The following is a 27,362-nucleotide window of genomic DNA, read 5'->3' on the forward strand; positions in this document are numbered from 1 at the left end:
GCAACCTTTGATGCTGGATGTAATTGATAGTTCTTACTAAAATGCTTAAAAATATATTTTTTTCTGATTTCCTACAGATGCATATACAACCTCGGAGGTCACTTACATTTGGACATACAATGCATCTGATTCTGTACAAGTTGCTCCTGATGGCTCTAGGTTAAATCAGTATGATCTGCTGGGCCAATCAATTGGGAAGGAGACAATTAAATCCAGTACAGGTTAGTAAAATGAGTCTAAAGAAAAGCTAGTTCCTAAGAAGATTAATGGGTTAACGTCATTGGAAATGTATCAGTTTGCTTAAAACCTTTTGCGTCCGAGGTCTATGAAGGAGCAGCAGACGGTGCTTGGGAGCTTTTTAGGAATTCAGAATCTGAGGCCTGACTCCTTACTAAGTCAGAATCTGCATTTTTAACAAGATTTCAAGGAGATACCAAGGTGTGCATTAAAGTTTAAAAAACACTAGTCTAACTTATGTTCCCAATTCAAAACATGTGTGTCTTTTGAGACAAGCAAATTTTACCTTCACACAGTGTTACAATTTCCCTCACTTTCTAATTCTTTTCCCTCTATTCTGGATAAGCTAAGACTATTCAACTCTTGATTATGGATAATTACTATTGGTCTGTGTGGGAAAGCTAAAGCCCTTTCTAAGGAAAAACAGCTGTATGAACGAATGATCTCACATCTGGCAGATGTAAATCCAGAGAGCAGAAAGGAAGGTAGCTATGAGTATCAGATAGAACTGGCCCCACTCTATTAGAACAGACATTAACACATAAATACAGAATTGGTGACAAGACTAAAAGTAGAAAATCTGGGCCAGGAGATCAGTCTTGGAGATGTGGCCAGAGATAAATACTTTAAAGAGCCAGAAAGGACTGGACTGGAAACAGTCAAAACAGAGGCTTGAGGTTGGGACCAAAGGGGATGAGAACCTGAGCAAGTAAGATAATCCATGGTCAGAGCATTTACGAATCCTCTATCCCTTGGTCAGTAAGCATGACCTAGAGAGAAAAACAAATTCTACACAATACACATGCCATTCAAATATTTTGGTCATATGAAAATTTTCTTTTAAATACTCTTGCTATGCTAAGTGGGCATTTTAACGTTATATACTTTCCATGTCATATATGGGGCAAATTCTTTCCTTTTTTAAATCAGGGACTGTTCTTTGTCTAATCCCTTCCATTTCCAAAATGTTCAAACTATTGACTATTACAGTTTCTTAAGCTTCTTAAATTTTTCTTCTAGGTGAATATACCGTAATGACAGCTCATTTCCACTTGAAAAGAAAAATTGGGTATTTTGTGATTCAGACATATCTGCCTTGCATCATGACTGTCATTCTCTCCCAAGTGTCATTCTGGCTTAATAGAGAATCTGTGCCTGCAAGAACTGTGTTTGGTGAGTGAATAACCTCATACTTTGCTGTACAGCACATTTTGTTTCATGGCTTTCTTTCAAAAGCATTATCTCTCTTGATCTTCACCCCAGTAGTTTGTGGTATGCAGAGCAGGGAGTATTCATTTTGCCTTATAGATGAGGAAACTGAGGCTCAGAGAGGTACAATACAGAGTCAGTGTCACACTCTTAAAAAAAAGGAATATAAGAAGTTCTCAAATCTTCTGAATTATATTGTCTTCTTTCTGTTAAATCATTTTGCTTATCAATGCTTCTTTCCATGTTAGTATAAGGAGAATATTCTTAGAGGTTTTAATGTAAAATATAACAGTACCATATTTCTAAACTATGTTTATTTTATTTTATTTCATTTAATTTAATTTCATTTTTTTTGTTTGGTTTTTAGATGAACAAAAATGACCTTAGTACTTTAAGTGAGAGAGAATAAGGGAGGAAGGGAAAGAGAAGGAGAAAAATACTCCCTCATTTGCTACCAGTAGTGTGTTTAATAACAAAGTTAATTTTCTTGATTTAAACCATGCAGGGGAATTTGGTTACTGCTTTTTGGATATATGAACTAGTATGAGTACATTTTGTGACAAAGTAGATCACCTTTGTGTATTTGGTCCACTCATTCATCTAGGAAAGCTTTATTGAGAATCTACTACATTGGATATGGCATCAGGCCCTAAAGGTGCAAAAACATATAAAATACAGTCCTTGCATTCAACTATCTCCATACAGTGGAGGGCACCAGAATAAGCGGGAAAGATAATGGCAACACAAGATGAAATCATTATAAAAGAGGCACCTATAAGCCATTTAAAAAGACAGCCACATGGATCCTCCCTAAAAGGACTGATTAAGTAGCTGAGTCAACATTCAAGCTAATTCTTGAAGGATAAGTAGGAGTTTCCCAGACAGATGATATGGGGCAAAAATCCTAGCCAAAAAAGGATAAAGTGTGAAGTGACATTGAAGGATGAAAAAGCATAGTGTATTCAGTGACAGTGAGCTGTTTCATTGTCAGTTGATATATATACAGGTAGAAGTATAGCTTGAGGCCTAATGGGAAGTCCTTGTAGGCCATGCTAAGATAGTGTACCTTTATCTTATAGACTATAGTGTTTTGAGACCATAGACCTGTGTAAACTCTTAGAACAATGCCTGGCATTTAATATGTGCTATATAACTGTTGGTTATTCTTATTATCAATGGAGAAAACTCAATTTTATTCTCAATACTAGCAAAGAATAATTCAAAAAGAAATTTAAAAAATAATTTCATTTATAATGGTATCCAAGATAATAAAATACCTAGAAACATATTTGACCATATAGGTGAAAGACCTGTCCACTAAAATCTATAAAACTTTGTTGAAAGAAATTAAAGAAGACCTAATTAAATGGAAGGACATCTCATGTTTTTTGAGAGGAAGACAATACTGTTAAGATAGGAATTATCCCCAAAGCAAGCTATAGATTGAATTCAATACCTGTAAAAAATCCAGTGGCTTTTTTTTTTTTACAGAAATTCCAATCCTCAAATTCATATGAAATTGCAAGGGGCTCCACATAGCCAAAACAATATTGAAAAAGAAAAAGAAATTCGCTGGACTCATACTTCCCAGCTTCAAAACCTAGTACAAAGCTATATTATTCAAAACAGTGTGGTAATGGCATAAGAATGGACATATAGACCAATGGAATAAAATTGAGAGTCCACAAACAAAAACAACTATGGCCAATGGATTTACAACAAGGGTGGCAAGACCATTCTGTGGGGAAGTAGTAGTCTCTTCACCAAAGGGTGCTGGGACAGCTCTATGACCACCATGTGCAAAGGAATGAAGCTGGACCCCTACCTCACTCCAGATAAAACAATTAACTCAAATGGATACAAAGCATTAATGTAAAATCTAGAAGTATAAAACTATTAGGAGAAAATATAGGATAAATCTTTATGACTTTGGATCTAGCCATGGATTCTTAGATTTGACATCAAAAGCATGAGTAACAAGGAAAAAACAGATAAATTGGATTTCACTAAAATTGAAAACTTTTGTATCTCAAATAACATTATCAATAATGTCAAAAGACAACTTACGTATGGGAGAATATATTTGCAAATTATATATCTCATAGGGGTTTAATATCATGAATAAATAAAGAACTCTTACAACTCAAAGACAAAAAGACCAAAAATCTGATTTTAAAAAATGGGCAAAGAACTTGAACAGACTTTTTTCTAAAGAAAATATACAATAGTAAACAAGCACAAGAAATGATGTATAGCATTGTACATTAAGGAAACACAAATCAAAACCACAATAAAGTACATTTTATGCATACTAGGATGGCCATAATAATTAACAAAACAAAAGGACATAAATATTGGTAAGAATGCAGAGAAATGGAAATATTCATATTGCTGGGGGAATATAAAATGGTACAGCTTCTGTGGACAACAGTTCAGCAATTCCATGTGTATACGTATGTGAAAGTGAAAGCTAAAAATCCTAAATCCCGTGTGGAATGAGATTTGAAACCTGCCCAGCCTCTTTATTCCACCCCCATTCTATCTTTCACTGTTTTCTGCCTCCTTAACATCGTTCTCTGACCGATGCACCGCAATTACCTAAGCAAAGTGTCTACCCTCTCCAAACTTCTCTCCCTGAATCCACAGTCAGGTCTACAAGCTGATTACCATTAAATCAGGTCTACAGGATATCATTAAATCATCTGCCCTCCTCCTGCCTCAGAAGCTTTCTGTGGTGGGTAACCCCCCAAGTTAAAACAACAACAACAACAACAATTATTACAGTTAAGAAATTAATATGCCCTGGGACACAGATGCCAAATTTCTTGACATTTGAGGTCTGACTTCATGCTGTCAATAGAATAAGAAAACAGAGCAAATAAGACAGGCAGAGGAGTTGAAATTAGAATGTGCACCCCTTTGATATTAGAAACTATGTTCCATTGTACTAGGTTTAATCTATTCAGTTTTTTTTAATATTGCATTTATTTTGTGGTTGTAGAGGCAGCTTGATATTTTTCAAAGATATTTCTTCAAAGGGGCTGCCTACGTATTTGCAATGATAGATTAGGAAAACCTCCTTTGACTTTCTCTGAGTGCTCACGTCCAATTCATTCAACACCAACAAATACTTACTGAGCACCTACTTATCACATGGTTCTAGATGCTTGGGGGTATGTCCTTGAACAAAACCAAACACCCTTATGATGAGGTAGTTGGTCTCTGTTGCCAACGGTACAAGAAAGCACTTGGAAAACTTCTAACGTTAAACCTCAGGTTTTGTGCTTTCAAGCCTCCTGTGACTAAACAGTGTATTTACAATGTACAAACCTCATTTTGTGTTTGTATAAACATATAGCTTATTTTGTCAAATTGTGGCTTATGGTTTTTTTCGTTGCTTAACATCCTTCAGAACTTCCTATAAATAAGAATAGTGATAACAAGTTTGCCAATTATTGTTTGTATATTTGTAGCCAAATCATTTTTCAAATTTATGAGTAAGTTTATCTATGAATATATTACTACACATTAATATATGTACATATGAGTATATGAATAAGTTTATACATAAGAAATATGTACTGGTATTTCTGTCTTAATATTATATTCAGTATGGAATAGAGAGTTTTTTCTATTAAGAACCAAAACCAAATAACAAACATCTGTTAGGGTGTATGTTTGTCTGGTAAAAGAGTACAGGGAGTTCAAATGCCTTATACTGCAAAGTTTGTACATACAAAGTTCATTGCATTTGCAAATGACTTACCTGCTTGTCTTATATTTTTGGAGTAATTAAAACTCCAGAAGGGATATGTTTGGATTGCTCATTTTTCTACTTTGATCACAGATTTCCGTGATTCAGTTTGACTGCTTATGTTAGGGAATCCAAAAGATAGTGGCTTGATTATATGAGGTGTTTCTTTTTCTTCATGTGAAAAAAATCCTCAAGTAGATCCTCCAAGACTAATATGATAATATCATGGGCATCAGGCAGTCTGTCTCTTTTCATCTTTCTTCTTTTATATCCCTAGCATGGAGTTTTGCTTCATTGTCCAAAAAGGCTGTTGGTGTTCCAGGCATCACATTCATATCCAGGAACAGGATGGAGTAAGCAAAAAGGGCAAAATACCTCTTCCAGCTCTGTGTTTGCCATTAATGAGCTTTCCCAGAAGTCCCTTCAAGCAATCTCTATTTATATATTATTAGCCTAACTTGGTCTCATAACCGGAGAGTCTGAGAAATTGCCACCCTGAATAAATTCAGTGTTCCAATATTATGATTGACTAAATATTGGATTGGCAGCTAGTGGTTTCTACTACAATAAGAAAAAAAATAGCAGTTTGCTATGAAGGTCATGAAATGATTAGGAGCACATATTCCGGAATCAGAGCACAGACATACCTTGTTTTACTGTCCTTTATTGCACTTTGCAGATGTTTCATTTTTTACAAATTGAAGGTTTGTGGCAACCTTGCATCAAGCAAGTCTATTGGTGACATTTTTCCAACAGCATTTGCTCACTTCATGTCTCTGTGTCACATTTTGGTAATTCTCACCATATTTCAAACTTTTTTATTATTATTGTATTTGTTTTGGTGATCTGTAACTAGTGACCTTTGATGTTACTATTGTAAAAGGATTACAATTTACTGAGGGCTCAGATGATGCTTAGCATTTTTTAAGGAATAAAGTATTTTTTAATTAAGACAATACTATTTCTCACTTAATACACTATAGTATAGTGTAAACATAATGTTTATATGCACTGGGAAACCAAAAATTCCATGTGACTTGCTTTATTGTGATATTCACTTTATTGTGGTGGTCTGGAACCAAACCTGTTATATCTCCAAGGTATGTTTGTATCTTGGTTCAAAATCTGGCTCTTCTATGATCAAATTAGGTAAGCTATGGAAAGTCTTTTTAACCTCTTTGTACCTTAGTTTCATCTCTCTGTAAAACTGGGATTATAATATCTACCTCATGAGATATTTTAGGGAATCAGCACACACACATACATTCATAGACACATGGAACACTTAGAACAGTTCTGGCACATAGTAAATTCTATGTAATCGTTTGCTATTATTATTACTATTTATTATCTAATACTTAATTCTCTCCTTCTTATCAATAAATAGGTAAAGAGTGGTCAGATCTTGTTTTAGTTTAGGTTGGATATCCAAAGATGGCATATTTTGGGAGTTATGAAACTCTATAAACCTCTAGGTAAGACGTACCTGGGCAGTTATCCAACTTCTTTGATATTCATATCATCAGTGTCCAATTGTTTGAAGGGAATTTCAGAATTTTTGATATTCCTGTATTTAAGTGAAATATGCCAGTGTGTGTTCAGTTTTTAATCGAGTCTCCTTTATTATGTTAAATGAAGCTCAAGTCCAGCGGACTTAAGCCTCTTTGTTAACTTTATTCTTAATTAATCATGAGCTTGTATAGATATCCATAAGAAACAACATCTTAGATGTGCATCCCATCTCAAAGTCCCATAATTGAGTCTTATTGGTTAGACATGGGTCACATTCTTATCCCTGATACAATCATCATGGACAGGTTCACATCCCTCCTATGACCTCCCTTCCCCTAGCATCCACTCAGGCCTCTTTCTTATTTCATGAATATACTAGCCATTTACCTCTAAGGTTTGTCTTTTCCCTCTGCTTGGGTTTCTCTTTTCCCAGATATCTGTGTGGCTAAATCCTTCATTTCCTTCAGGCTTTTCTAAAATGTCATCTTCTTGAAGAGACCTACCTGACAATCTAACTTAAAATCGTGAACTGCTTCCCAATCCTGAATCTTCTGTTCCCGCTGGTCCGATTCTATGTTGTTTTTTCCATTGCACATATCCTCTTCCAATATTTTATAGAAAAAATGTATACTTTTGTTTAATTTGCCTCCCCAACAAGAATTTAAATTTCAAGAGGGCAGTTATTTTTACCTCTTTTTAAGCTGATGGCCAATTAAGTAGGTTAAACTGAGGCAATAAGTAAATGGAAAATTATTTTAGATAGATGATAGATAGATAGATAGTATAAATAGATAGTATAGATAAGCACATTTGTGAGTTCAACGAGAGTTACATTAGCAAGATTATAGAGACTAAAAGTGTTAAGTGGGGTACTTTCCTAATTTTTAAAATTAGGGAATCAGAGTGCTGTTTCCAAAAGAAGTTTGCATGGATACAGGGGGGAAAAAAAGCAAATAAAACTTATTCATTGCAATAGGTTAGCCATCTGTGAAGTTTAGAAGGAACACAGGGCAGAGGGCTGCAATCACTCTGACACTAACTGTAAGTTCAGGGAGTTCATGAAACCACTTTCAGAGTTGTTAATTCACTAAAAGAACTCACAACACATTGAAAGCTGTTACACTCACAGGTATGGTTTATTACAGGGAAAAGATACAGATTAAAGCCAGCCCAGGCAAAGTACCAAATGCAGAGCTTTCATTGGCCTCTCCCCATGGAGTCAGGGACAGCAGCACTTTCCTGGCATTGATATGTGACAGCACATATTGCCAAGCAGGAAACTCACCTGCACCTTGGTGTCCCGAGGCTTTACTGGGGCTCTGTCACATGGGCATGGTTGATTGGTCTTGTGGCTGATCTCAGTTTCCAGCTGCTCAGGAGGTAGAGTTGATATGGCATTTTCCCAAACTCCCACCCTAAATTCAACTGTCACTATTAGGCTACACCAAAACCCCCAGGCAAAGCCACTCTTATCAAGTGTGACATTCCAGGCCTAGAAATCGCATCCCAGAAGCTGAGAGCAAAGGCCTGACCTCTCTTTCAGTGTGGTTAAAATTCTATATTATGTAAACTGTATACATTATAAAACCAAATATGAAATATCTAATTATTAGACTATCATTTTGAGTTACCAATATATCTGCTTTCTTCATACCTTTCTCAATATTGTCACTAGTCTTCTTCCTCCCTTCCCTCACGCTTACCTTCCCTTTATCCTGTTGCCCTCATCATTGTCTAATTCCCTATAGGTCTCAACATTAGTCCTACTCTGGAGCATTTCTCCCCTCCACCAGCATGTCCGAGAAGTTATTTGATATTAGAAATATCTTTTTTACAGTGGAATTGGTGAGTGAAAAACATGCTTCTTCATTTAGCTCAGGAAAGCTATATAATAAGTGGGTTCTGTGTACCCATTACATGAAACACATACTATAGGTGATCATAAAAATGGCAGATAAGAAGAACATTCCACTTCAACTTTTGAGAAACCAGTCATCTACTGGGCAGAAAGTCCCTTAATAATGAGGTTACTGTAGTTTAATAAAGAGATAATCAAGATCTGGAGTAACAAATATAGTAAAACAACTAATAATAATAAATAAAATTATTATATAAAACAGCAAATAATGTTGAGTGCTTAACTACATGTTTGAAAGAATATTGCACCAAGAATGAAGAGAGCTTCTGTCAGGTTCTGATTCCACTTCTAGATTAAGCAAGCATGTAATCTCTGTAAAGTCTAGATTTTCTCCACTATGAATAGATGTAAAACTTATGCTGTCTACCTCATTGGGATGCTAAGAGGACCCCTGAAACAATATGTGTACAGGTTTTATTAAATCTTAAAGTAAACATACACTTTTATTGTCTTATATATTCAACAAATAGCAAGTCTAAGTATTTTCTGAGAACCAAGGATACTGTAGAATGTTCTGTGAATCCAAGTGGTCTATGGATGAAGGCATGAAGAGATAGGAAAGAGCATTGCATAAGAATTGAGCAAAAAATCCAAGCAAAGAGAAAGTTAAACTCATAGAAACAGAGAATAGAATCTCAGTTGCCAGGGGCTGGGTGTGAGGCATTAGGGAGAGGCTGATAAAAGGGTTCAAATTTTCAGTTATAAGATGGATAAGGTCTGAGGATCTAATGTATAATATGGTAACTATAGTTGATAATGCTGTACTGGCTAATTGAAATTTGCTAAGGGAATAGAACTTGTGTCGTCACTAAAAAGAAAGAAAAAAGAGGTAAATATGTGAGATGAGGTTAAATAACTCTATGGTGTGGATCCTTTCATAATGTATATCAATTCATCACACTGTACACTTTAAATATATTACAATTTTATTTGCCAATCATACCACAATCAAGCTGAAAAGAACTTTAAAAAGAGAGAGAAAATCAGAAAATCACCTGGATACAGCTTCAGCCTATCGAAGCGAAAGAATTGGGGCAGTCTTAGAAGGAGACATAGACAGTTTTAATTGGAAAGTATGGAGAAAGTGCCAGCAGGAGTAGAATGTCTGGGTGGTAGCAGGATATGAAACCAATGAACAGAAAGCCTGTGCAGGGCAAAAACAGTCTCTGCAAACCTCGTTCCAAATCCCTGTCTTCCACAAGGCATGGGCTGCAGGGCACTAACAGGCTGCACACCTGGCATCCCAGAATTGACTTTGGCACAAGGCAGCACATGCTAATCAGCAAGCTGCCAGCCCACCAGCCACACTCCTCCCTGCTGGTAGACTCATCCCAGTCAGCCAATGCCAATTAGGAAAGTGACTGAAGCAAGATACGTTAATAAGCCATGGCAAGGAAGATTAGAAAGCTTTGCTGGTCCAAGTCTAGGGGCAGGTTTAGAAGTTGTTTCAGGAATATAGGTGACCTGCTTAAGCTTGATTGAGGAGAATGGATTATTAGTAAGGGCATAGGAAGAGAATTAAAAGTGTATGCTCTTATTTTGCCAGTGAAATTTTTTTTTAGATTCTTTTCAGGACATGCAAATATCACTTCAATACAGTTATAACCATTCAAGTTATGAGGGCAGATTATCCAATCTCATTTCATACACTGAAATCTATGTGGTCATAGTGATGAGAAAAAAATGTAAAAGCACGTTTCGGAGCACCTCTATGGGTTATATACTGTGTTAGAAACTTCAAATTTAATCATTATTTAATTCTGAAAAATATATATATCCCCAGTTAAGAAAGTAATTATCCCCCCTTTTCAGACAAGAGTTTTGAAGCCCGAAAGTATTAAGACTACTCCATTATCAGACAGCAGGTCAGTAACAAAGAAAGAATTTGACCTTACACTCTCTGATCTTTTCACTTTTTCTACTGCACCATTATGCCATCAAACTACTTTTTCCCTTTTTTTTTGGTTTTGTTTTCTTTTCTTTTAGAGCTTGAAATCAGAAATCTCCTGGGTGATTGCTTCAAACATAGGTAATTTCTGTTTGAGAGTCAGGCTTACTAAACATAGATCAGAACTAGAGGTGAATGTTCAGACTTGAACAATAGTTAACTTTTGGCATTTGCATCTGCTTATTGAAGTATTTCAGATTCCTTGCCCTATTTCCTGCCCAGAAGTTGATACTATCACATCATGGTATAGTAACTAATGCATTAAATGACTTTTCAAAGTTCTCTCCTGTCCTGGTGTCATATTCTGCATTTTTAAGCAAAATTAACCTAGTTAATCCAGGTCTTTAAAAGTATAGGTACTTATAATAGGTTCACATTAGTCATTAGAAACTTCTGTTTAATTTTAATCTGAGGTGGAGAATTCTATGACTGCTTTTGACTGCATTCTGTAAAACCATTTCTTATAATGTACTTTGTCTTGGAACTCATCTGTGAAAGCTTGATAACCTTATAGAATATATAAGGGAGATTTTAGGTGTTTCAAGAGAAGGGTTTTTTTGTTACTGTCATTGTTTCATTTTGATTTTTTTTTTGTTTGTTTTTAGTTGTTTTTTTCTTCTCCACTTACGCCTTGAAATAGCAAAGTGGAAAATAATAGATTTTTCTACTTTGATTATTTTACTATTTAAACGGGTTTAGATCATTAAATATTTATTTTCACTATAGCAAAATTTTGAGTGCATATTTATTCTTAGTTTTTAAACTCTCAAAAAAATTAAAACTATTGTTTAGTTTCAAATACTTCTTAGTCTTTCAAGGAAATAATTTCTACTTGGGTGACTTTTTCTGATAAAAATTATTTAATAATGCAATTATTTATCACAAATAACATAATATCTCCCTAGTTAGATCACGTCAGGGAGCTATAAGAAAGCACCAAAACTATTAATATTTGAACAGTCACCTTACATTTTATGACAATATAATTACAATATTGAAATAATAAAAAGATTTGATAACAGTGGGGAGTTAATACAAGATAGTGTTTTCTGTGGTCTGTTCTTTTATTGCCTTATTGTCATCATACTGAATATATTATTTTCTTTTAAACTTATGAAATCAGAATATTACTGTTTTAGTTTAAGCTACTTTAACACAGTACCATTTATTCGGTGGTTAATAGACAACAGAAATTTCTTTCTCATAGTTTTGGAGGCTGAAAGTTGGATATCAGGATACCTGCATGGTGGGGTTCTGGTGAGAGGCCTCTCCTTCATTATAGGTTGCTGACTTTGTGTCCTCATGTGGCAGAAAGAGAGTGAGCTAACTCTCTGGCCTCTTCTTATAAGGGCATTAATCTCATTAATGAGGGCCCCAGCTTCATGACCACATTACCTATCAAAGTCTCCACCTCCATCACATCAAGAATTAGATTTCAACATATGAATCTGGGGGAAACACAAACATGTAGTTAGTTCATGACAATCACTGTGGTATTTAGCAGTTATGCTGGATTGAACTTCCCTGGGTAACAGAGCAGAGGTTCAGAGATCCCAGAAAGGCTGTTTTCAACCATTTTTAGATCTAGCCTTACCTTAACCAGAACTTCCACCTCATTCCTGATATCAATTGAGATTAGATGGAAACCATATGCTAGACTTCTTGGAAGTCACCTCTCAAATGTAATAGATTTTGACTGATGAGTGTTCTTGTGAGAGATTGGTCTTAAGTCATAACGACACTGCTGAATCCATATGATAGCATTAGGCTATCAAATGATGCCTAACTGGGGAGCTGAATCACATCCTTTTAGAAATCTAGGAATAGAGTAGTTCAGCAATGAAGATAATGAGTTTAACAAGACCATAAATCTGTGGATCCATTCTGAAAAGATTTTGGACATTCTTGGAACAATGGAAGAACAGAGAAGAATCCAGTTCAAGTCTTTCCTTTCTCTTTCCCTGTGAGCCACATTAGATTATTTCTCAAGGTGGGAAATGAATAAAACAAAATAGCCCAAGGCTTTCTAGGCAACCATTTAAGTAGTATAATCCTTAGGTGTCTTGATTTTTTTCTTAAACCACCACTAGATGGGACTCTTGCATCCTTGGTTTGGATTCTTAGCTGCTTTATCTACATATTGGGGGCCTAAACAACTCAGAAATAACAGGGAAGCTATAGCACTTTTTATTTGACAGGTTCCAAATGGGACATTTGCATGTATCATTTAATGTTCAAGTATATAAAATACTATATTATAATATATCATAATTCCCATTTTAGAGATAAAGTCACTGAGGCTGAGAGAGAGAAGGTGGCAAGGAGAGGGAGAGAGAAAGGAGGATAATTTAACATTTGTTGGACAATTCTATGTACCAGGCATATATGCTCATACTCTATCCTCTCAACAATCCCCCTCCCACCAAAAAAAATTCATTTACATTTTACAGATGGAAATGAAGCTTAGCAAGATCACATAGCTGCTGTGGCAGAAGCAGAATCCAAACCCGTGCCTGATTTTACTGCACATTGTCTCTATGCATAGCCACTTCTCAAGCAATCGAAACACTTTAATACACGATATAACTTTAAAATGTATAAAGAGCTTAGGGGTTGAAGTGTTAGATTCATGATTTTGAAAAAGACATTATATGGATATATAATTGGCTTTGAAAGAGAAGACCATTTACAGACTAGGCAGTACAATTTTTTTTTTTTTTTTTTTTTTTTTTTTTTGCGGTACGCAAACCTCTCACTGTTGTGGCCTCTCCCGTTACAGAGCAGAGGCTTCAGACGCGCAGGCTCAGCAGCCATGGCTCACGGGCCCAGCTGCTCCACGGCACGTGGGGTCCTCCCGGACCGGGGCACGAATCCGTGTACCCTGCATCGGCAGGCAGACTCCCAACCACTGCGCCACCAGGGAAGCCCTAGGCAGTACAATTTAGTGAAGAGTGTGTACTTTTGAGGCAGACTGCCTGGGTTTGTTTTCCACCTCTACTACTTGCTAACAGTGTGATCTTCAGTAAGGTAGTCAGCCTCACTTAGCCTCAGTTTCCTCAACTGTAAATGAGGATGATAATAATATCGAACTCACAGGGTTGTTATGAGAATTAAACAAATTAATACATGAAAAGTTCTTATAATAAGATGTGGCATATAATAGGTGCTCCTAAATGATATTTTTTAATCCTATCTGGAGTAATGTAAGAATATGTGATTTAAGTGGAAAAGGCATCAATTTACACTATTTTAATATTCCATTTATATTACAATGTTGTGATTAAACCTCTGTTTCATTCTAAAGCTTATTAGCTTCTTAACCTGTATGTTCCTTCTTATAGAATTTGTGAATATGGTCTCCCAGTGTTACTGTTCACAGATTTTTAAATTAATTATTTCATTTGATGAATCAACAAAAAATAAGGATTTACTCTTGCCAGAATCTGAATGAAGTGGTAGCATTTCCACTTGCCTATAGGCTGCTCAGAGTATAGAGGAGTGAGAGAGACATGTAAATAAATAAGTGATATAGAGGATCATAGGTGCTGGGAGAGAAATATTCCAAAGTAAGGTAAGAGCAAAGAGAAGGAAGCAGTTAAATCTGAGGAAGTCAGAGAAATCCCAAGGGAAGAAGAATCGACTCAAGCCTTGCAAATTATCATAATGGAAAAGGCCACATTCAAAGCAGAGGGTGCACAATTATCAAAAGCAACATGGAGCATATGAAGAACAGCAGATTACTTCTCAGTGTATCTCAGGCATGAGATTCATTTCTTTGTAAGGATGGTTAGACAGAGGCCAGTTCGTGTACAGCCTTACATTCCACGCTAAAGCCATGGAAACTGCTTGAAGGGTATTTTAGTGAGGGAGTAAACTGGAGGCATTTGAGTGTAGGGGAAGACTATTATGGGGAATATTGTATAAATAGATTGAAATGGTATTAGTGATGGAGGGTGACTAGTTAAGAGACAGTTGATATTATCTGGGTGAGAAATAATGAAGGCCTGAATAGGACAATGAATGTTGGTGGAGAAAAAGTTATAGATCTGAGAGAAGCTAGGGAGGAAGAATATGCAGGACATGGTGAATCTGAAGGGGAGAGAAATTAGGCATTGCAGAATACTCCTAGATTTCTACTTGAGTGACTAGATAAATGTAACGTCATTCCCTACAATAGAGAATTATGGGAGATGTGGTAAGTTTTGGCTTAGACTATAGGTTCAGTTGTGAAGGCTTAAAATTTGAGATTTCTATGGGACTTAACAGTGTGGGATTATTATAAAAGGTTTCTCTGATCTTTCTGTCCTTAGTCTTACTATTCTTCATTCCATTCTACACAGTGTGGCAAGAGCGATCTTTCTAAAACTCAAATCTAGTCACATAACCCTCTCCTGCATGAAACTTTTCCATGACTGTATGTTATAGCCGTTGACTGAAACACTTACCGTGTTTATGCGGCCTTCATGGGCCTCCCCAACCTAACCTGTTGTGAGGGTACCTTTTGCTACACTGACCTACATTAGACCCAGGAACATGTTTTTTCTTCATTGAACATATTACTCAGACTCTTCAAATTTCCTTTTATATATCACTTCCTGTAGGAAGCCTTCTCTGATCCCAAAATCTTGGACAGGTACTTTTTAGGCAGTTTCAGAGCAGCCCATATTTTCTCTGTCATTTTACACCATCTGCAAAATTTGCCTATTGATTATCTGCATCTTCCAGTAGATTATATTCTCCCTGAGCATATATTTCATATTTGTGTATACTCATGTATAACAAAGTGCAGACATGTAGTAGACTGGATAGATTTTTAATTAAAAAACTAGGGCTTCCCTGGTGGCGCAGTGGTTGACAGTCTGCCTGCTGATGCAGGGGACACGGGTTCGTGCCCCTGTCTGGGAAGATCCCATATGCGGTGGAGCAGCTGGGCCCATGAGCCATGGCAGCTGGGCCTGCATATCCAGAGCCTGTGCTCCACAACGTAAGAGGCCACGACAGTGAGAGGCCCACGTACCGAAAATAAATAAATAAATAAATAAATAAATAAACCTAATGTCGGGCTTCCCTGGTGGCGCAGTGGTTAACAATCCTCCTGCTAATGCAGGCGACACAGGTTGGAACCCTGGTCCAGGAAGATCCCACATGCCGTGGAGCAACTAAGCCCATGAGCCACAACTACGGAGCCTGCGCTTTAGAGCTCGTGAGCCACAACTACTGAGCCCACATGCCACAACTACTGAAGCCCATGTGCCTAGAGCCTGTGAGAACCCACTGCAATGAGAAGTCTGTGTACCACAACAAAGAGCAGCCCCCTACTTGCCGCAACTAGAGAAAGCCCACGCGCAACAATGAAGACCCATCGCAGCCAAAAATAAAAATTAATTAATTAATTAATTTTTAAAAATCTAAAAAAAAAAATTAATGTCATATAGGAAGCTCAATAAACTTTTATTGAGCCCATTAGAGATATCCAGAAGATGGCCAGAGTGAGATATTTGGCACTGGAGTTCATAAGATACATCCTTAAAGATACTTGTCATGTGGGAACAGGTAGGAAATGAGAGTAAATTATATTGCCCAGAGAGAACAGTAAAGTAAGAGGAGTAGAAGAGCAATTATGTTACCTCGTGGAATCTGAACAATCGAGCTACAAGTGGTAACGAACAGCCTACAGAGAGAACTAAAGAAGAGAGTGGTCAAAAGACAGAATGTACATGGAAATAGTAGGTCTAGAATCTATTTCGATAGGACCAAACTATTGGGAAGTGGGCCTTGGGAATGTCTCAAAGCTGCATTTGCAAAGCAAGCTCATTGGAATGACTTGCAGGAGGCCAGTGTATGTAGTTATGTAGAGTTTTGCTTTAGTAGGTAGTTTGATACGTTAGAGGGTTAATATAAAACACTCCTTTCTTCCTTTCCCAATTTTTCAGATAATTTATATAGTCTGTGCCTAGAGCATCACAGGCCTCCATCTGTCAGAGATGGTTATTCCCTAATAACTTACAGAACATTAGAAGTCTCAATTCTAGCTGTGTACATCAAGTGAACACTACACTGGCTTGATGTACACACCCACTCATTTCCCTGCCTCCTTTACTGCTAGATGTGGCCATATGACTAAGTTCTCAAAGACATATGTACCTGATTTATTCAATCAGCTTGCCTAATATTTGTTCCCCCACTAACTGGCTTGATTATATTTTTAGCAAAAATATTACTTGTAAAATCTGGCCAAATTATTTAATGCTTCACTACAAGTGTAAGCAAAATGATATTTGAAGATTGAAAGTAAGAAGAAAATTCATACAATAATGTTACTGACCCTAATTTAACATCTATGCACACTATTTGTTAAATTAATAAGATATTAAGAACCTAAATATTTTATGTGCCCCTCCTTCTCCCTCCCCTCTTGTTTGCTGGAATGCTGGCCAAGTGCTGGCAAACCCTCTTCAACCTCAAGGACATGAGTACTACCTTAAAAATGGCAGAGAAACAAGAAAGAGGAAGCCTAGGTCTCTGACACCACAACAATCATACCCTTGGATGTCTTCCATCACAATTGTTAAATCAGAGAGAGGATGAGGTGGTACTTTCATTTTATCTTGTCTGCTTTCCTACTTGCTCACTCCAGAGAACAGTCTTTAGTTGGTGCTTAGCTTAGCTTAATAACTTTTCTAAGAACTAACCATAACATTAGTATATTTATAATTTTATATATGTATATATTACATATATAACTATATATGTTATATATATATACTTTATGTATTAGTATATAGTACACCATAGTATATAGTACACCATATACTATGTACACACTATTTTGTGTGTGTGTGTGTGTGTGTGTGTGTGTGTGTGTATATAAAATGTTACATATATAATATTTTATTAGACCTATGGAGCACATAAAATATTTACTTAAAACTGTTTAAAGGCTCGGACATCTCTTAATCCCAAATCTTCCCAGGCATCCACTTCCCTAGTCATTGAATTCTGGGAAAAAAATAGCTAGTATCAGATTGTTTCTGTGTATTTATGTATTTAACCCCAAACACACACAAACATACCCACTCATTTATAATATATGTCTATATCCACACAAATAGGTGTATTTGCTTCAAAACTATATTTATTAATCCATTCAGTTAGAAAATATGTGCCAGACACTTTGCTATACCTTAGCAACACAAGGTAAACAAAAAAGATGTCATTCCTACACTCAAAGATGTTACAGTCTGTTTGAGGAGAAGGGAAGGTAAACAATGGTTTATATTATGATATGTTATGTTCTGGGAATATTCAGTGTGCTCTCTGATAACCTGGAAGGAGCACTCAACACAGACTTGGTATATTAATTGATCCTCATAGCTTGAGGCTCCACCACTGATGCCCCAGAGTTCCTGAATATTCATATGCATGTATGTATATGTACTTTCACATACACTGATTGCAAATAAATTGCAGTCTGTATCCATGAAGGTTCTTAATATCTTATTAATTTAACAACTAGTGTGCATAGATGTTAAATTAGGGTCAGTAACATTATTGTATGAATTTTCTTCTTACTTTCAGTATTAAAATATGACTTTGCTTATGCTTGTAGTGAAGCATTAAATAATTTGGCCAGATTTTACAAGTAATATTTTTGCCAAAAATATAATAAAACCAGTTAGTAGGGGAACAAATATTAGGCAAGTTGATTAAATAAATCAGGTACATATGATTAAAAACTTGGTTGATTTCTTGAATTTTCCTGTTTTTAACAAGCTATTTTTAAATGATGTTGATATAGTGATATAACAATACTCTGACCTTATAATTCATTTTAATTTATTTTTATATGTCTTCAAAGTTCTTCTTTTAAGATGCAGTTAGCAGGAACACAGTGAACTGTTAGAGCATCTGTTTCAAATTTAATTGCACTGGCCAAATGCAGAGATTTATGAATTTGCCTTGTTGACTATCAGTCATCTGCTGATATCAGTTCATTCTTTACTTCCCGAAGGTTGTCTATATTATATTGATTCATTACCTTGCTAAATATTACCTAACTTTTCTGATTAACTGTCAAACTCAACCACGCAGACACAACCAGAAACCCAGAAGAGAAAAAATATACGTATGACTAATAACATGGGAAGTTATAAAAAATCATGTATTAAAATCAAGGCACTGAGCTTCAGGTTTCAGCACTGTCATGTGAAGAGCTTACAAGCTGTCACTCTCATCCTTACAATAAGAAAAAGCTAAACAAATTAAAATTAAGGGCTTTTACTGCATTCGTACAAGAATCAAGGTGACAGGCAAACTGCCAGCCCAAATTGTGAAGAGGCAGACACACTGAGAGACACAGTTAAGATTTTCTTTTTACCTGAAAGAGATGCTGCTTATGTATCTGGTAGAGGCACTTGAATGGTCATTGTCATGAATTGTTAGAAACTGAGCGTGTACTCATGTGAAAGTAAGAAACTCCTAAGGCCACAATCTTACAGGGGATGCCCACATATTCGTGGGCTTTACCTCCCCGGAACGCCACTAGATTCTCAAGGGAAAGATCTGAGAAATATCCATTCTTGACAATGGCAGAGGAAAGGGCAAGGGAGAAGAAGCTTTTTGAAATATACCCAGAGCCTTCTCCATAGCCAAAGCCCGTGTCCAGAGGAAGGGACTTGGCTAGAGCCTCATCCCAGCTGACAGAAGGCCAGTCCTCAGACTCCAGGCCCTCTAGTCTTATTCTCTCACCTAAGGAGTTTTGAGGAAATAAAATACTATCAACAGAGATCAGAGCATCAAGGAAATAGATTGCACATGCTACAGCCACTGCAAGGAGTAAGCAGAATGGGGAAGAAAGCTGTACAAGTGGAGAAACACTTGTGAAGCTATGGTCTGAGACACGGGCTGCCTAAAAGCCTGAGATCTAATCAGAAGATTGTAAACCAGTCTCCCTCCCGTACACCTTACCGCCACACCAAGGTAACACCCGTAGAATAGCAGCAGCTTACAGCAGAAAGAGGTGAAGACACAGACTCCCTGGGAGGAGGAGTAGCTAGGGAAGTCCAAAGTCAAAAGGGGAAGCTACAGCAAGAACACACAAAAAAAGCCTTGAATCCTGCGGCACCTATAATGACAGCAAACATTAAACACAGCCAACCTCTAGCCAAGTTAACATAAATCCTACCCTTAAGGTCTATTTATCTCAGTTCCTATTACCCAAATCAACATGATCAGCTTTCAACAAAAATTTATCAGTGATGCATGCCAATTATATCTTAATAAAACTTGGGGGAAAATTTTGAACGCATGCCAAAAGGAAAAATCGAAAACAAAACACAGTTGGAAAAGAAAAAGCAAACAACAGAGCCAGACTCAGACATGCCAGGGATATTGGAATTATTAGGCAAGGAATTTAAAATAACTGTGATTAATATGTTAATGTCTTTAATGGAAAAAGGAAACAACATCCAAGAAGAAATCAGTTACATAAACAGAGAGATGGAAACTCTAAGAATCAAAAGGAATGATAGAAATTAAAAAAAAACAACAACACAATAACATAAATCCCTTTAGTGGGCTCATCAATCAACTCAATAAGGCTGAAGAATGAATCACTGAGCTTGTCTGTAGATCATTAGAAACCTTATGGACTGAAATTCAAACAGGAAAAGAAAATTGAATAAACAACAACAAAGCATTCAGGAACTGTGCTACCATTTTAACAGGTATAACATAGTCATAATTGGAATATCAGAAGAAGAAGACAGTAAGAACAGAAGAAATATTTGACATTAACAGGCTGAAACTTGCCAAATATTAATGACCAAACCATAGGTCCAGAAGCTCAGAGAACACCAAGAAGGATAAATACAAAACAAATCAAAACACACAATAAACATACCTAGTCATATCATATTCAAACTACAGTAAACAAAAGGAAAACAGAAAATGCTGGAAAAAAATAAAGAAAATAGCAACCACCTTAACTATAGAGGAACAATAGCCAGAGTAATCTTTTAAACAAGCAATACTGACCATGTCACTAACCAGTTTAAAATGGACTCTGTAAAGCTTTCCCATTGTTCTTGAAAAGAATTTATATCACCTGAACACCATCAAACAGGTTTCTGGATAGTCTGGCTCTTGCCTCCCCCTCTCTCCTCCTCTTCACGAAACCCTTCTCTCCTGCCTTCCTACCTTGCAGGATTCTCTCCATGCCTCGCAATGCTGTGTTTCCCCATGTCTCTGGGCTGGGTCCTGTGCATATTCTTTCCTCAGTCTAGTATTATCTTCTGTTGTCTGGTGACCATTTTAACTTATCTCTTCATTTCCTTGGGGAAGTCTAACCCAAATTCCCGTCTAGGTAGGTCACCCCGTTACAGTTCATCATAAACCCTGCCCACTTGTGATGTTATGTTACTTTGTGCTCTTTTGAAAAAATGTCTCATAGAGAACTGATTTGGTTTGGCTCGCATTCCATTCACAGCTCCACAGAGCCCAGCATAGAATGGGAACTCAATGCCTACTTGTTTTATAAAAGAAGGAAGAGATTTCTTGCCATTATCCTAATAAATAAAGGCTTATCAATTACAGATCATTGGGGGAATAGTTTCAATTTAAAAAACTATTTAACGACCTCCTGCACTCTGCTATGCACTATTTATTTAAAAACTATTTAATTTTAAAACTACTTAATGATCTCCTACCCTCTGTTATGCACACTTTTACATTTTGGGGAGAAGAAGACAAACAAACTGTAATCCATATAGTTTATTGGGGATATACAGCCATGTAAACCAACAGAAAATTTAAAAAGGACACGACCTATGGAGGTATGCATAGGACCAGGTCATAGGTGCCTATTATTTTTCCTTTATGGATGAAATCCTGCAGAAAGAACAAGTTGAGCTGTGTGTACTGCAGCATTAGTCCAATGTGCATTCTTTAGGTGTAGGAATCTCTGCTATTTTGTTCATTGGTATGTTCCCAGTGCCTACAAAAAGTACCTGCAGTAAGTAGGTACTCAATAATTTAAGAGAAGAAATAGGATTTAACTAGGTAAAGAAGAAGGATGTGTGACAAGGAAAAGGTTCAAGGGAGAGGAAACCATGTGTTGCCCAAACTGACAGAATATGAAAATGACTTCATTCTGATCGCAGAGGCCTTTCATTGAGAAAGGGACATCAAGATACAAAGGGTTTGGGGAAAGGGATATGAGTTTTGGATTTATTAAATCCATGACGTATTCAGGTAAGCATAAAGAAAACTTTGTAATCCCTCAAAGTGTTGTCTACATTATAATTAACCTTTCGATCATGTTCTTCTAGATTATAATCAATAGTTCACAAATTTTAAATTAGTGGAATTTGAGATAATTAAGTTTTAGGACAATGATATGCTATCCAAGTTCTAATTTCTGCTTCTAACACATAGAAATTTCAACTTTTTTGTTATTCAGATGTAGTACAGTTATGCGTTAAAATTTCAACCTTAAAAATAAACTAAAATTGCAACCTTTCATACTGCACTTATACTGTATTTGTAAATGTTATTATTATCATTTTTGGGGGAAAGGGGTGATTATTGCTTTGTCCATTGGGCTGAAGGGGCAGGCAGGAGTTGAGTGGGGAATCCACCATTTTGTTTCCAGGATGTCTGTTGTTTCTGCCATTTCTAGCAGTAGCCAGCAGGTGGTATCAAACAATTTTACATTTCTGTTCTATTGCAGTTTTTGTGCCTGTTTGGTTTCTGACACTTCTTCCTAACTAACTTCCCACACCCTAACCACAAACAAGCATTTGATGAGGATAAAGGTCTCAAGGAGTGTTTTATTTTATTTTTCTGATTTAAATATGTCCTGACTTTGTTTTCAGAGTGATGTTTCTTTTTCTCACACACACTGAGGTGTCTTTTTTATAACAGAGGCATTGCTTTACATGCAGTAACTCATTTGGTTGCTATAACAACAGGATGGGAAAACACTATCCTTAATCCTCACTTTACAAATGAGGAAATTGTGGAACGAAGAGGCTAGGGAATTTCCCTAAGGTCACAAAATTGAAATTCAGGCATCTGGCTGTGGAGCCCACAGTCTCAGTCTCTGTGCTGAAATCATTTCCCCTGATTTGATTTTCTCCTTTCAGTGTATACTTTCACTCAATACTTAGCATTTCTTTACTTTGACACCATTTTCTCAGCTACTATGAGTTGAGGTTTTTGGCACCTACACTTTGAAATAAATATTACACAGAATAAAATCAGAATATAAAATAGCTATACATTAGATATTGTCTGTGTATGGGAAATGGTGGCATATTTTTCACATATATGCATAGAATTTTAGTGCTGAAAGCAATTTAAAATACCTGCCTTTTATTTTACTGAAAAAGAAACTTAGGCTTCCCAAAGAAGCATTGGGATTTGGTGGTCACACAGAGGTGATAAGGGAAGACACAAGTCTGTTAAAGTAATGTTGTGGGAACATTCATTTATGGAGGCCCTACTAGGTATAGAAGAATGCCCATTATTGGGAGATGGGCTTGTGGAATGTTTGTGAGGTTTCTAGCTAAGTGCAGCTCTTTAATTCTTAGCTCTTCTATCTACAGTGTAATGGGACCAGGCTAGACTCAACTAGCAGGCAGAAAAGCTGATGTATGAGAATCTTACCCCTCCAGTAAAAGGAAAAATGGGAAGGAAGGGAGGGAAGGAGGAAGGAGCTTATAGTCCATGTTAACAATTTTAATGTCAAGTTTCCACAATCAGATGAAAGAAAATAAAATTTAGATATAGGGAAGATTTGAATATGGTGAAAAAGAGCCTCATAGTAGATTCATATTGAAATTGCTATAACGTTTTATTGGCTTGAATGACTAGACTCAAATCTAATTTTAAGCTAGCAGTATAGACTTAGAATCAGAGTTAAATTTATAGTTGGCCATAATTTGAACATGCATTTTTTGTAGATTTTCTTTAAGTTAGTCAACACTAACGTATCTATCAGTCATTCCCAAGAATTCAAACTTGAATTAGAAAAGATTAAAAGTCATTAAGTATCTCTTGTTTAAATCAAAAATTTTGTATTTTTTCTTATCACAGAAGCAAAGCAGGTTCACTCCAGGAAAAATTTTTAAAAATGACTTTCCTTCAATGTTAATTCCCAAAAGTAACTAATATTATTGTCTTAGATTGTATCCTTAGAGATTTTATCCTTTTATATTTACCTGATAAAATACCAAAAAAAGTAAAAGAATGAAAAATCAGTCACAAGTCCAGTTCTGTTTCATCATTCCAAACCATGTGCTATCTTCTCCCCTAAAGTTACCAAAGTGGTAACTTAAGATGAGTGTCTTTTCTGATATTTTTTTTACTAAGTTCATGCAGTATATCTCTATTGATGCACAAATCCATTTATGTATATTTTCATGAATCTTGAATCATGAAACATTTTTAAGCAAAATGTATTGTAGATTTTTTACCATCAATGTATAGCCCAACTTTATTCTTTTCAATATTGTATCAGTTTTACTAATGTAGGTATTCAACAATTTATTAAACTTTTTCCCAAACACTGACTATGTCACTTTTGCCACTTTCTTACTTTTATAAGCAGTGTTCATGTAAAGGGCTTTGTGTATCATTTACCTTTAAATATTTTTCTGCTATCATTTAAGTAAAGTAGATTTCTGATAGACATAATAGTAATAACAATGAAAAAGAGAAGTAAAATAAGTAACATTTAATAAATTCCTACAATGTTCCAGGCTTTGTGGTAAATGCATACTTAACCTTCACAACGTTCTTCTGAAGTAGATATAGTCTAAAATTCTATTTTGAAGATGAACATAATGAGAATAGTTGAGAAACTTGTTCAAAATCACACAGGCAGCAAGTAATGGAGCCAGAATTCAAACCCAAGCCATCTGATGATAAGGCCTTCTGAGGAAATATCTATACTGTTATCCAGTATTTTATACTACCCTGGCTTATCTAGAAAGATAATTCCTAGGTCTCAGGGTAGACCCTCAAAATGTTAGAAGTGACATCACCAAAAACTGTGGAATAAGAAATACTAAAATCCCACATCATCGTAAAAGCAATAAGAAACAGGTAAAACTGTTAAAATCAGCTTTTTCAGAACTTTGGAAACTAGCCAAGAGCTTACAACCCTGAATACATGTATTCAAGAAAAATGGTAGGATCTTGGTAAAGAATAGTAATCTTTATGGTGTTGTAACTTACACTAGTCCTATACCCACTCCCTACCTAAGTGGTAGTCTTGAAAATAAAGCCTAAATTCCTGGTACCAGAAGGAGGAAAATGGAGCTCATCCAAAAAGAATTATCATTACTTCATCTGTATGATGCCTCCCTGGAATATCTTCTCAAAAGCTTGTTTTTATTTCTCTTGACTCAGAATTCCCCCAGTGCCAAAGCTACCACCTGAAGGATGCATACTGAAAGCATTTCCAGGCAAATATTTTAGCTGCTTCTGCCTGAGGCAGTGGATAACATCTGGGGCAAACAGTGGGCTAACCAAAAGGTTTGAGAGGAAAAGCTGGTGAATGAATTGTACATAAGTGATTTGAAAAGCACTGACATATTTCCTGGAATCTAGAAGGCCACGTGCATACATAGAGCTATGTGAATACACAAGAAAAGACTGAGGAAGCCCAAAGCTCTCCCCTCTTGTTGACCTTGAGCCTCTACACAAGCAGGAAGTGGATGCAAAGGCAGAGTTGTAAACTGCCTGGTTGAATGATGAAGACATATCCCAACCTGCACACAGAATCACCTGACAAAGACTGAGAGATTTTTTTAGTTTCAAGTGTTTCAGCAAAACTCTATGCAATCATTAGATGACTACTAAGCTAAGAAAACAGAGACTTAAGTGGTCCCAAATGAAAAGAATACAGACTTTACAGAATTAGTTAAGAAAAGTCACTAAACAAACAGAGACAATAAATACAAGTAGCAATTGACAAAAGACCCTGGAGAGGGCAAGAATATGATTTCCAGAATTGCCACATTACAGTATTCAAAGTCCAGTTTACAACAAAAATATAAGTTCTGCAAATTAAAAAAAAAAAAAATTATAGCCCATTTACTAAAAAAAAAAAAAAGATTCATTAAAAACTGTACCTAAGGAAGCCCAGGTGTTGGGCTAAGTAGACAAAGACTTTAAATAAGCTACATTAGTTAAAATAGAAGAGCTAAAGGAAACTATGTCTAAAGAATGAAAGAAGAGTATAATAATGATGTCTCACCAGAGAATATCAAATCAACAGATAGAAATTATAAAAAGTAAACAGGTAGAAATTCTATAATTCAAAAGTACCATAAATGTAAAGAAAAATTTACTAGAAGAGCTTAACATTAGATTTAAGGAGTCAGAAGGAATCACCGAATTCAGAGATAGGTCAATTAAGATTCTTAAGTATGAGGATCAGAAAGGAAAAAATGAGGAAAAATAATCAGTGCCCAAGACACTTGAGGCATATTATCAAGCATGTCAGTATATGTATAATGGTAGTCACAGAAGGAAAGGAGAGAGATAAAGGTTTTAAAAATATTTGAAGAAATAGTGGCCAAAACCTTTCAAATTTAATGAAAAACACAAATCAACACATTCAAGAAGCTCAGTAAACCAGCAATAGAATAAATTTAAAGAGACCCACGAATAGATACATCAGAAACAAATTGGAAAGAAAGAGAATCTTGAAACCATTTAGAGAAAAGTGATGCCTCATGTAAAGAGAACTCTCAATATGATTAACAGCTAACAAATCATCAGAAAGCATGGAGGCTGGGAGACAGTAGGATATCATATTCAAAGTGTCAAAAGAAAAAGATTCTCAAACAAGAACTCTATATCCATCAAAACTACACTTCAAAAATTAAGATATTCCCAGATAAACAAAAAATGAGTGAGTTTTGTCAATGGCAGAACTGTCACACAAGAAATGCTAAAGAAAACCATTAAGGCTGCAATGGAAGGATAGTAACTCAAATCCACAGAAAGAAATAAATAATAACACATGAATATAAAAGACAGTATAAATATGTATTTTTTTGTTTGTAAGTCCTTATTTCTGATTTGAAAGACAACTGCACAAAGCAAGAATTGTACATCTATATTAATGGGCACACAATGTAAAAATGTAATTTGTGATAATAACAGCATAAAGAGGGGCATGGAGCTATAGGAGTAAATTTTAGTATACTCTTGATATGTAGTTGGTATTAATTCAAATTAGATATTTTAATCCCCAAGGGCAAACACTAAGAGAATAACTCAAACACATATAGTAAAAGAAATAGCAAGGGAATTAAAATGGTACATTAAAAAATATCTAACACAAGATAAGGAAGTAATGAAGGAACTAAGAAACAAAACTATAAAATACCTATAGAAAATAGCAGAAGTAACTTTTCTCTTACCAGAAATTATGTTATATGTGAATAGATTAAATCCATCAGTTAAAATGCAGAAATTGGATGAATGGATAAAAAACAAAAAATAAAACATGATCCTACTATATGCTGTCTACAAGAGACTAACTTTAAATTCAAAGATACAAATAAGGGTAAAATAAAAGGATGGAAACAGTATATAACCAAAAAAAGAGCTTGATTGTCCACACTGATAACAGACAAAATGGATTTTGAAAGAATAAACTTTCCCAGAGGCAAATAAGAATATAAAATAATGATAAAAGAGTCAATCAAGAAGTTATAACAATTATAAATATATATGCACCCAACAAAAAAGCCTAAAAATACATGACT

The 27,362-nt window shown here is 35.8% G+C and overlaps 1 protein-coding gene across 3 annotated transcripts in view; it reads left to right on the forward strand.

Annotated features, from left to right (window-relative positions):
• The window catches only part of GABRA2 (gamma-aminobutyric acid type A receptor subunit alpha2), a 118,329-nt gene that overhangs the window by 76,088 nt on the left and 14,879 nt on the right, over positions 1-27,362 (forward strand). For all 3 annotated transcript variants that reach the window (XM_060091290.1, XM_060091283.1, XM_060091298.1), the window contains exons 6-7: positions 78-221; positions 1,258-1,410. In XM_060091290.1, coding sequence (XP_059947273.1) covers positions 78-221; positions 1,258-1,410 — 297 coding nt within the window. The remainder of the gene's footprint in view (positions 1-77; positions 222-1,257; positions 1,411-27,362) is intronic.

The sequence above is a fragment of the Mesoplodon densirostris genome, chromosome 1 (assembly GCF_025265405.1).
Source record: "Mesoplodon densirostris isolate mMesDen1 chromosome 1, mMesDen1 primary haplotype, whole genome shotgun sequence".
Taxonomy (NCBI): Eukaryota; Metazoa; Chordata; class Mammalia; order Artiodactyla; family Ziphiidae; genus Mesoplodon; species Mesoplodon densirostris.